The sequence below is a fragment of the Chiloscyllium plagiosum genome, unplaced genomic scaffold (genome assembly GCF_037043375.1).
Source record: "Chiloscyllium plagiosum isolate Xiang-an unplaced genomic scaffold, Cpla_swu_hap1 HiC_scaffold_7, whole genome shotgun sequence".
Classification (NCBI taxonomy): domain Eukaryota; kingdom Metazoa; phylum Chordata; class Chondrichthyes; order Orectolobiformes; family Hemiscylliidae; genus Chiloscyllium; species Chiloscyllium plagiosum.
Genome location: NW_028270145.1, coordinates 20,718,166 through 20,729,887, shown reverse-complemented (window position 1 = coordinate 20,729,887; position 11,722 = coordinate 20,718,166). Strand labels below are relative to the sequence as shown.

The following is an 11,722-nucleotide window of genomic DNA, read 5'->3' as shown; positions in this document are numbered from 1 at the left end:
CAGAGCAACTATTGGATACAGTCTCTAACCTCGCCCATCTTCTGTTCTAATGAAAATAGTTCTGATTTTTCAAGTTTTGTCAATTCACCAAACCACACAGCTTCCTAATGAAGCTAATTCACAAATGTCTCAACATCCTTCCTGTAGTGTGGAGCTCAGAAACTGTACACACTTCTCCAATTGTGGTCTCATTAACGTTTGATATTGACTTGCCATTACATTGTTGTCTTCCCTGAACTCCTAAAGTGTGCAGGCGTAATGTCCCCCCGTCTCTGTCCCTACTCAACAGGTGAAATGAGGGGGTTCCAGGAGACTGAGAAATAGCAGTGCCACATATCCCTAATATTCAGTGTAATAGCAGACAGAATTATGTCCCCAAATACTGGAACAGTTCTCTGTACTCACTTTCCAATTAGTCTATTCTGTAACAACACAAATACATTGTCAGTCATTTCATTTCTTGATTCTGGTGCATTGTTACTCTAGGATAAGTCCTAACCAATTTTCTTTTGTTATCCAATGAAACACCATATAAATACATTTCATGTGAAATAAGCTGTAAAGTTAACCTCAGTTGTTCAGATTTAAAACTTTTCAGGTCAAATTCCGTCACTGTGGGAGTGTACACCCAGGCAAAAGTATTCAGGTGCACGGGAGGTTGGAAGCAAATGAGGGAGGCTGAGCAAATGTGTGTGCAAGGAAGGTGGGTGAATGAGTTTGCAAGGCAGGGAAGAGAGATGAGCAGAATGAGCATCTGAATGAGAACAACTCAGTGAGAGATCTTGGGAGTGAGTGGGAGTGACAGAACACGGTCAAGACCAAAACGGGCTTGTCTCTAACTGGGTGCTCGAATGCACCACATCTGCATCCACAGGCCAGCCATCCAAATGTTGCACAGTTCATTTGAGTCAGAGGAAGGGAATGGAGAGGAAAGGTCTGTGTTCTCCTATGTTAGCTTCTCATGTTGAATTTGATAATAGCAGGCCTGCAGATCAATACAAAACAATATTAAATTGTTAGTGAAAAGCATTTTACGCATTATTGCAAATACTGCCTTGTCCCTTGTTCCAATGGTTTGCACAGAGCTTGCATGGGTCGCTTCTTAACACAGCTTTCTAGCAGTGCATGAATCCAGGCAGCACACTCAGTGTGACCCAAGTTCTCCCTCTACCAGCAATCCATTCCTGCGTTTCTTCTCAGCAACCTGTCCCCTTCCTCCCAGTGTTCTGTTCCTCCTTCCCTGAGCCCAGCAACCTATTCCCTCTTTCTCTCCCTCCCCTAGCAACATGCTCCCATCCTTCCCTCCCTCTCCCAGTGACAATCCCTCTTTTCCTCCCTCATCCCTAAGTACTATATTTGTCCCATACTAACCTTCAGGGTGGTGAACATGATCCCCTGTTCTCCGTGCTGTACTGAAGGATCCATCAGATCTTCAATCAGATGAACCTCTGAGCCCAAATTCCTGATCCTATGGTAAAAGAATGCAACTTTATGTTAGAAAGCAATTTTTAGCCTTTCCCAAAATGATGCACGAGTGATGTCCGACCAGAAGGGAAGGTTTCAATACCCAAGTTGAACTAGGCAACTAAAGTTTCAGAAGGATATATCATGGCTGGTGAGTCATTTGGAGTTAGTTGTCTGGCTGTGCGTATGGAATTGTCCTGAGGGAGCTGTGGTGAGGGCGTGTGCTTGCACATGTAGAACAGCCGAAGTTTCGGTCTTGATTCAGTGAATAGACAAGCAGGAGGCTGTAACGACACATCAAGCCAGGCAGCATCAGGAGGTGGAGAAGTCAACATTTCAAGTGTAACCCTTTTGAGACTTATCTGCCTCCTGATGCTGTCTGGCTTCCTGTGTTCTTCCAGCCTCCTGCTTATCTACCTTGGGTTCCAGCATCTGCAGTTTTTTTGTCTCTGACCAAGTTTGATTCAGTGAGCAGCAAGCACCTCAATCCCTGAATGAGATGGTTATAAGTTCAAGTCCCATTCCAGATATTCAACCACACAATCCTGGCTGAAGCTATAATGTAGTACCGGGGGCATGCTGCACTGAAGATGGCATCCTACAGATGACCATTGAACCAAGACCCAAGTGTGCTTTTTAGCTGGATGTAAAAGGGATCCTGTGGTATTATTTGAAGAGGAAGAGGGGTGTTTTTCCTGGTGCCCTGGCCAATATTTATCCCTTGCACAACATTACAAAAACAGATTCCTGATCAATATCACAATGATATTTGTGGGAGTTTACCACGAATAAATTGGCCTCTGCATTTATTACATAACAACAGTGATTTCATTTCAGAAGTACTTTATTGGCATTTGAGTACTTTGAGATATCCTGAGATTGCCAAAGGTGCAACAAGAATGCAAGTCTTTCTTTTGCTCAGTGTTGAAAGGGTGACTGACTGCTAGAGTGGCCAAGGGGTACAAAGTACATCAGTCGGGCTTTCTGCAGTTAATCACTGCTGTGTGACGGTGTCAGGTAAGGAAGAGTTTGAAGAACTGGGAGGATGCCTGCTCAATGGATGTGGGTCCTGCCAGAGGCTTGTGAACAGGATCGTACAACGTAGTGATGTCCCACTGTCCTGCCCATATTTACACCCAGGGCACACAAGGTTTGAGCAGTTGGGTAGGGATGGGACAGTTTCTTGAAGAATAGTGCTGCCATTTTTACATCGAGGAGAGGAAATGAGTACAATCTCCACCAGCCTAAGCACTTCTCACACTCCTCCCAGACCAAGTGCACATACCTGATAAAGATCAAGAATTTATTGGGTGGGAATTAGGGTGGGGGCGAACACAAACCAATCACTTTCCAGGGATTCGAGGACAAGTCGGTAAAAACAGCTGAACAAACCTAGTTTTTTTTTCCTACCCCAGCTCAGAATCGCACAGCAGCACTTTACATGAAGGGAGACACCAGAAGCTCCTGTACTGTCATTGGGTACAAAATAGTGTGGGATATAGTGTTGTGTTGTACCATCAATCATTTGATATTTTGCAAGGAGGCTTGGTCTTCGAGTTGACAACTAACTGCAGACAAAACAGATTTCTGAGAGATGAGAGAAGACTACGATGTGGGTCTAAGTGTGATTTGTACAGAAAGGGGCTACTTAAGAGTATTGAAAAGCACTCTCACCTTGCTCGAAGCACCACGTACAGGAAGACAGGGAAGAGATCATCCATGGACCAAAGAAAGTCTTCTTGCAGCATTGTCAGGACCTCCTGTGTGATCTCCTCAAAGGTCTGCTGGATAACATTCAGCTTGTCAGCTGGTGTGAAGGTTGTGCTGTTGGGAGAAAAGACAGTTTTTCATAACCAGGAGGTCCTGGGAATGTAACTCTGCCATGATTCATGACATTTTGCAATGGAAACCAGTCCAGAAGGAGACCATGTTGGTACATGACCGGAGGAAGCCTCTTGGCCCATTTTAGCTCACAACTCGCTTCCTAAAAGAAACATTTGAAATTCCACAACCCCCTCTCCAATTCAACAAATATTTTAAATTGTCTAGCTATGACCTTCCTGTCAGTGGAAATCATTTCTCTACATTTTTCTCACATTGAAGATCTCGACTAAAACTCCTACTTACTGCATCAAGGAGAGCAATCTCTGCTTCTCTAATCTCTCCATGTAACTGAACTCTTTCAACCTTGGTTCCATTCTAATATAATGCCAGTCTTTCACAAAGCCTCAAACTTTGCTGTTTAACTGTTTCATGACGATAGTGTAATGATGATACCACAGGGTTAGTAACCAAAAGACCGAGCTATTGCTCGGAGGACATAATGTTATGATCTCGGCTGATAAGACCAGAGAAGCCATATTAAAGACCGAAACCTGACTGATTGTGAACCATGGTGCCCAAAGTGCAAAATCAGAAGTGCTCACATGAGGCTGTCAATGTGGCTTTAAGAGAACATGGATTTTTTTTTTACATAGAAGAAAAAAGGTCTCTCTCTTGCTCTATGAATTTGAGTTACTTTGAATTAGTCCTCTGGCTGTGTATGTGTTGAACTGTACTGAGGAAGTTGTGGTGGGGTCATGTGCACACACGTGGAACAGTCAAAATTTCAGCCTCAACTCAATGAGTAGTAACCTCCGAACAAATAAAAAACACTTAATTTTCTGCCTTCATAACACATCTAACCTTGTTAACTGTACATTCAGATTCAGGCAGCAGATACTGACACAAGAGCTAAAGATTACACGTTACTTAAACTCCCACTGTTACTTAACACAGTTTTCTCATCCGGTGAGGTGATAAGTTAGTTGACACAGCTAGACTTTAAGAGATGTTAGACACAGTGAACTGCATTTAATCTACTGAAGTCCATCAGTCTTGTGCCTCTTTATACAACAACTCACAAACCCTCGGGATATTTGGGCAGCGAAGTATGCACTTGATTTACCTGATCTGCTGTAAACTTTCAATAGCAGAAGCGTAGCAAACATCCTTTGTGATGGATTGTACCTGGGAAGGATGAACCAGACATCATTACAAGGAAAAGGGAGAAACTCTGCCAGCTGTATAAATCTCAGAGAATGGTTAGATGGGAGGAAAGACTGGTTGGTGAAGGTCACTTGGCATAGCTAACATCCTCTCTATGCTCAACTACTGGGTCAGTGCAGAGTATCTTCCCACACCTCATGCTACAACTAGTCAATGCTCTGGTCAAATAGCTTTTGCTGAAGACTGGACATAGAGGAGTCAAGGCTGGAGTGAAGGGCATGGTGGGCACAAGCTTTGGTGATTGTATCAGGATTAATAGCAAATTCACAGCTGGGAAGCAAATGGATTGGAGACTTACAAGGGATAAGATGTCAGAACTGGGAAAGTGACAGTTTCACATTCCTTTCACAGACTGACCCTGTGAGCTAACATCGCTAAACTGCATGTTAATCAGGTCTGTCGTGCTATCTTTCCCAGAGGGTCCGGTTGTGAAAGATCCATATTAATGAGTTCAATCTCCTTCTGGCTAACATTCAAAAGAAAGATTACACTCTCTAGGTTCAGATTTCTGGTATAGAATTAAAGTTTTATTTCCAATATGAATTCAACCTCCTCTTTTACATTTAGCTGTGACTGAACATCAGGGAGCAGGTTACCTGTAGAATCTGACTGAAGATCTGACTGTTGTCTCCAAAGAAAGAATCTAATTTTGACTACAACTGGCAATGCACAGACTGGAGTCAACAAAAGGATCCGTTACATTGGACTGAAAGGCATTTGCAGACAGAATCTGTGTTTGTACAGTCATAGAGATCAACAGCACAGAAAAAAGCCCTTCAGCCCATCACACCCATGCCTGTCAAAAACCACTACTTAACTATTCTAATCTCAGCTAGCCAGCACTTGGCCCATAGCCACGTATGCTTGTCATTGCAAGTACACATCTCAAATATTTCTTAAATATTATGAGTGTTTTTGACTGCAGCTTAAAGTCAATGAGTTTCAGATTCCCACCACCCTCTGAATCCAATTTTTTTCCTTCCATCTCCTCTAACCCTTCAGCCCCTTACCTTAAAGGTATGTCCCATTCACTGATCCCTCCATCTAGGGAGAAGTTTCTTCTTGTCTACCCTGCCTATACCCCACATAATTTTGCAACTTAGTTATGTCCACCCTGTCAACTTCCTCTACTCCAAAGAAGAGGCATGGTGGCTCAGTGGCTAGCACTGCTGCCTCACAGCACTATGGTCCCAGATTCGATTCTCGCCTTGGGTGACTGTGTGAAGTTTGCACATTCTCCCTGTGTCTGCATGGGTTTCCTCCGGGTGCTCTGGTTTCCTTCCACAGTCCAAAGATGTGCAGGTCAGGTGGATTGGCCATGCTAAATTGTCCATAGCGTTAGGTGCATTAGTCAGAGGGAAATGGGTCTGGGTGGGTTATTCTTCGGAGGGTCGGTGTGGACTTGTTGGGCCGAACAGCCTGTTTCCACACTGTAGGGAATCGAATCTAATCAAGACAACCCCAGTCTGTCTAATCCCTCTTCATAACTGAAATGCTCCAGTCCAGAACATATCCAGGAAAATCTCCTCTACACCCTTTCCAATGCAATCATATCCCTCCAAAAAATGCACCTATACCACTTTCAAGTTGTAAAATAGAACAGGTCGTTGATGTCTACCATATAGTATTTCAGTAGAATACACCTACAGATGGAAGGTTATTTGAGCCTGGGGGGATCACTGTTGAATAGATCAACAAAGGGTGTCAAGGTTTGATTCTTGGAATTCAGTTTGCCGATGTCAGTGTAGTTCTTTCACTAGTTACAGGAGGCCTCCCTAACCAAGAATGGGGAATGGAGAACGGCAGTCAGACAGTCTGTCACTCATGTCTGCATTTCTGTGAAGCTCACTTTGACACGTTATTGTAAACCTCATTATTAAATCACTGCCCGAGAGGGTAGAGGAGACCAATAAAACGAGGAAAAAGGGGAAGGGGAAAGGGAGAAGATAATAAAAGTGGAAGGGAGAATTGAGCAATAATATGAAGAAATGTAGTGTCTATACCTCCATCTTCTCTCCAAGTAGACAGACAGTGACAGGCCAAAACTTCCTGAAAATTAAAACCAGAAGAAAACTGGTTAAAACTCACTAGATGTGGTAAAGCATCATCAATGCAAGGTAAACCATAGTAGACCACATGACTATAAACATGAACAGCATATTTGCACACTTGAGCCAGTGATAATTCAAGGAAGAGACTATTACAATCCAGTCCTCTGTCAGTCAGCATACACTAGCCACTGTCAAAAGAGTGTGGGTCTGGAAAAGCACAGTAGGTCAGGGAAGTCGATGTTTTGGGCATAAGCCCTTCATCAGGAATGGGTTAAGCCTGAAACATTGACTCTCCTGCTCCTCCGATGTTGCCTGACCAGCTGTGCTTTTCCAGTGCCACACTTTTTGACTCTGATTTCCAATATCTGCAGTCCTCACTTTCTCCATACATTGGTCACTAGACACAGCATCCTTCAACTCGGAGGTATTATGGTGTAAATCCTTAAAAAGGACACAGCTAGGTAAATACAGGGCAGGGTTCTCTCTATAATATACAACTGAACACTCCCAGGGCAGTGACAGAACTAGTTACTTCTTCAGAAAAAAGATGATTTTCTTTCACTCCATTGCCTTTTGAGATGGCTGATAGTCCAATGCATGATCTGCAGATTCTGCCACATGTGGGGTAGGCAGGTGCTGTTTGGAGGATCAGGTGCAGGTGGTTTTTGGAGGTTCCTGTACTCTGTCTAATGCCTCAACTCCAATCCTGCACATTATCAAAACTATCTTTCCATGTCTTCAATGTTTTCTTAAATGACTTCACCAGTTTGTCACAAGCCAAGGACTCCCAAGAATTGGTAGGGATACTTTGAGAGTATTGCTCAAGCACTTCCATGGTCCTCATAACAGTCACCTTTCGTGACTGAATTCCCAGTACAGCAGCTGTTTCAGGTGGGTGATGTCCGACACATGAATAACGTGGAGCTGGTTTGAAGTGATGAACACCTCCACACTGACCACGCTGGTTTGGGAAAAGGACAATGGACTGCTATTCTTGCCGCTCAATTTGAAGGATCTCAAGAAAACATCACTAGTGGTACTCCTTCAGAACCTTCAGGTCTCCATGGTAAGTTATACAAATCTCTGAAGTATCCAGGAGCACTGATGTCCAGTAAGCCATGACCTTAGGCTTAGGTTTGATACAGAGTGAAGCTCCCTCTCTGCTGTCCTCATCAAACATGCTCAGAGTTGTACAGTTTGGCATCAATTCTAACCTGATTTCTCTAACCCATTATGGACTTGTTTGAAATTATACAAGTCATATGCTAGTCTTGGCAAGAGGAATTTGGAATCCCTGATGCTATGACTTCGGACACAGTAGGAGAAACAATTAGCCAAGGCAAGGTTCAAAACAATGAGGACAAGGTGAGGCCCATGCACCACAGACTCACTTACTGCACTGGCATTCAGCATCTCACAGAAGATTCAGGTTTGGCACACTGGCTAGTCACAATCAGCTATGCATTCCGTCCCGTCACACTGCGCCAAACACCTTTGTCATCTTTAACAGTGGCTTAGAGTTCCTTTAAAACAACACTCACTTCTGTACTCCCAGGAAACCAAGTAGGGACAGATCTGGTTGCTTGTTGAGTCGGAGCACACACTCCCAGTAAACATCTTCCTCCCTCTCATTGTCCAGAGCGTAGAGTGTAAAGAGAGGTGGATAGAGCCGGGGTAACAGGACTGGAAGGAGCAAGCCACAGCTCGTAACCACTGGGACCCTACTGGAACAAAGAACGAGGTTAACCTTCACACATTCAGCATCTCCAAACCAACCCGATTCTAATGTATTGAAGTGATGATAATGGGAAAAGACAGGGGACCAACAGCATAAGCCCAATCCAGCAAGACCTTGACAGCCCTGCTACTGATGCTGCCTTGCAACTGAGAGCTGATGGATAAACTGGGAGGGTATGCGAAATGCTTCAGGGTCACCCACTCCCTCTCTCCTTGGAGTGAGAAGAATTAAGTTTCCACTTGGCACTGTGCCAGGGATGCAACCAGCAAGCAGAACTATTGGTGGAATAGAAAGATGCCCGGTCTTTGCCCAGGTGTACTGCACCACTCAACACAGTATCAGTATAAAAAAAGGTAAAGTTGTTCAGATAGCCAGGGGCAAATCTCAGGTCATTAGGAGAACCATGCTGTTCATTGTACCCACGTGGTACTTTCCCCGTGATTGGGCATCTCTGCATTGGTTTTTAGGATAATCGATTTCCAACATCACGATGGACTCAGTCCTAGCTTTTCAGCCAAGACTAAAACAGGCACAGCCCAATCCCACTCATGGCTGGTTGAGCAAGTAGCAATCTTTTACCCTTGGATAAGTAAATCCCCTTCCTCGCTGTCAACCTCTTCATCATCGTGTGCTCCTGGGGTTAGACTGTCTCCATCTGGGAGGAATGGGAAGAGAAATCTGAAAGAAAACAGAGGGCCAAATCAAGTTTGCAGCTTCAAGTGGCACTCATCCACCACTTCAGCAATGGTTAAACTAATTGCTGACAGTCGTCCTGGCTCTCAGCTCTCATTACCTGACCAGTTGGAAGATGCGAGTTAGGTAAGATTTGATTTCGTTGACTGCTTGCTGCAGTAATCGGCGATTTGCACCCACTCCCACGTAGGTCATCCTGTACACTGCCACCAGTGTCTCCAGCAGTTTCCCCAGTGGGTGTAGAGGGGTGTCACATGCCTGTCCAAGGTGTGAAGAATAGGCCACAGGTCAGTCACAAGCAACCTATATTTTGTTTTATAACATTTAAATAATGACGCAACACCTGGACATGATCCTGTATCTTGCAGAGGGCATGTCAATGGGTATGAATAAGTTCTGTAGTTTGCGAGCGACACACAAAAGATTTTAAATGTGATTTCACAAATGTACAACACTTTCTGAACAGTCCTGTGCAGGCTAGGACTTACATTAAAAACAAACTTAAAATTATTCGTAGGGATTGCAATGCGATTCCTTTCACTTGTTTGAAGGTCTATATAATTCATACACAGGGACTTGTGCATGGGAAAGGAACATGCCCAGGCAATATCATTAAGGATAGTTGTCCCTACTGCACGGTCCACATCAATGCCTCAACCGGAGTTCACTCGCCAACTAATTAGCACCTTTTTTCAAATGGTTTGTACATACTCTTTGAAAATTGACATTCCTGCATCTGTTCTGAGTGCAAAACAAAAAGCTTCAACTGCATCTCTCTTTTTCCAGCAATACAGGTTCTGTATCGCCAAGTGACTACTTAAATAAAGGGCAGGGGTTAGCTTCTAGTTTGTAAGACTTACATCGGAAAGCAAACAGTAATACACTGAGCTCTGCAGGAGACAAAGTGGAGAGATGCATCTGTTTCCCACACAGCTACTTAGATTATATGTATCCTAGAACCACACAACATCAAGACGGATGATCAGGACTCAAATACCTTTATTAAATATTTCCGGATGGTCTCGTATTTATCCATCGTGATGGGGCCAACAATCTGAGGGATAACTTCCAAACTCTCCAACGTTTGTGTGTGGGATCGACTCCTGAAATCGGGGCTGAGTCAAAAAAGAAAGAAACTCAGTTGGAAAGCTCTCCACTGGTGGGTCAGATGTTGAGAACAAACACAATCAAGAGGTTGGAGAAAAACTGTTTGACCTTGGCAAAGTGCAGTTAATATCAATCCCTGGCAGGTCTGTGGTATCAAGAACCAATCACATGAGGAGGATGAGGAAGAGGAAGAGGATGACAACAATAACAACAACTACTTGCATTTAGTGTCTTCAATGTAGTAAATCATTCCAAGGCACTTTATAGAAGGGTTACTATGCAATATTTGATGGTGGGCTGCAAAAGGAGACATTAGGGTGGATGGCCACAGGATCGATTAAAGTACAGTAGTAAGTTGAGGAGTGTATGAAAGGTGAATAAAAAAGGAGATAGAATTGGAGATTCAGAGAAAAAAAATTCCATAGTTTAGCACCTGTGCAGCTGAAGACATGGCCACCAATGCTGGAGTGATAAAAATCGGTGATTCTCAAGAGGCCAGAGTTAGAGGAGCAGTGATGTTTTGAAGAGTGGTAGGACTGGAGGAGATTTATAGAGATAGGGAGGGGCAAGGTTTTGATGGGATTTCTATGTATAAAGTGAGAACTTCAAAATCAATGCATTGCTTAACTGGAAATGTAGTCACATGTAGGCCAGACCAGCAAAGGGTAGGTTCCATTTCACAACGGAGATTAGTGAACTAGTGAGGCTTTATAATAATTCAGCAGTTTACATGACTAACTTTCCTTGCTGCCATCTTATCAGTTAACAGAATTACGAAACTCTACAATGGAAGGATTTGAATTCTCGATCTTTGGGTTCTCACATATGATGACAGCCACGAAGCTCAGATGAATGGACTTGCATTTACACAGCAGCCATCATGAGCTTGGACTGCATCAAAGCATTTAACAATCTTGAAATACTGTGGAGATACGGTCATGGTTAAAACATTCGAAATATGAGCAAGAAAGAAAATGCTTGGTGTGAGAATGGAAATGGGAGGAATGGAGGTAAAGAGGAAAGAGCAAAAGAGGAAAGAAACAAAGACAAATAAAAGAGAAAGAAGGGGGGAAAGAGAAAGAGAGAGAGAGAGAGAGAGCGAGCGCGAGAGAGAAGAATGAGAGAGAGGAAGAAAACAGAAGCACACAGGATGTAGCCATGAATATTACTGCTAATCAGATGATGCTCTCGTGCACCTTAACCAGGAGACAATGGTGGTATGCCATACTTTCCTGGTCAAATCCATCCCCTCCTTCCTTCACCTGTTGATCATCATCTGGTTCCTGTACCATTTCATTTTGCATGTGGTCATAAAATGTTAACTTGGAATATTCAGGGATCAATCAGAAGGAATCTCTCTGATCTGGAAACGTAAATCAGATAAAATGACCGAGCCAAGTATGGACAAAACTGCAGAACCTTTTTGAATAAAGGAAAAGGTGACGAGAAGGGGCAGAGACTCTCCAGACTGCACTAGACTGTACAGTTTAAGGACAATGGGAAGGCTATTTGGGTTTCCAAATTGGAGATGTAATGGTGGAGGGTGGAAATAAACTTTGTCTAACAAAGTAGTAAAATAACAAACTTGGATCTATACCGGAAGGAGGACTTGGATATATAT

The 11,722-nt window shown here is 43.5% G+C and overlaps 1 protein-coding gene across 8 annotated transcripts in view; it reads right to left on the bottom strand.

Moving 5' to 3' along the window:
* Nucleotides 1–699: 699 nt before the first annotated feature.
* als2b (alsin Rho guanine nucleotide exchange factor ALS2 b) overlaps nucleotides 700–11,722 on the bottom strand; it is a 150,771-nt gene continuing 139,748 nt past the window's right edge. For all 8 annotated transcript variants that reach the window (XM_087988788.1, XM_087988787.1, XM_087988790.1 and 5 more), the window contains 9 exons: nucleotides 9,992–10,109; nucleotides 9,095–9,252; nucleotides 8,881–8,979; nucleotides 8,105–8,284; nucleotides 6,516–6,561; nucleotides 4,412–4,473; nucleotides 3,139–3,288; nucleotides 1,372–1,468; nucleotides 700–985 (listed from right to left, as the gene is read on the bottom strand). In XM_087988788.1, the coding sequence (XP_087844914.1) occupies nucleotides 947–985; nucleotides 1,372–1,468; nucleotides 3,139–3,288; nucleotides 4,412–4,473; nucleotides 6,516–6,561; nucleotides 8,105–8,284; nucleotides 8,881–8,979; nucleotides 9,095–9,252; nucleotides 9,992–10,109 (949 nt within the window). In that variant the 3' untranslated portion in view covers nucleotides 700–946. The remainder of the gene's footprint in view (nucleotides 986–1,371; nucleotides 1,469–3,138; nucleotides 3,289–4,411; nucleotides 4,474–6,515; nucleotides 6,562–8,104; nucleotides 8,285–8,880; nucleotides 8,980–9,094; nucleotides 9,253–9,991; nucleotides 10,110–11,722) is intronic.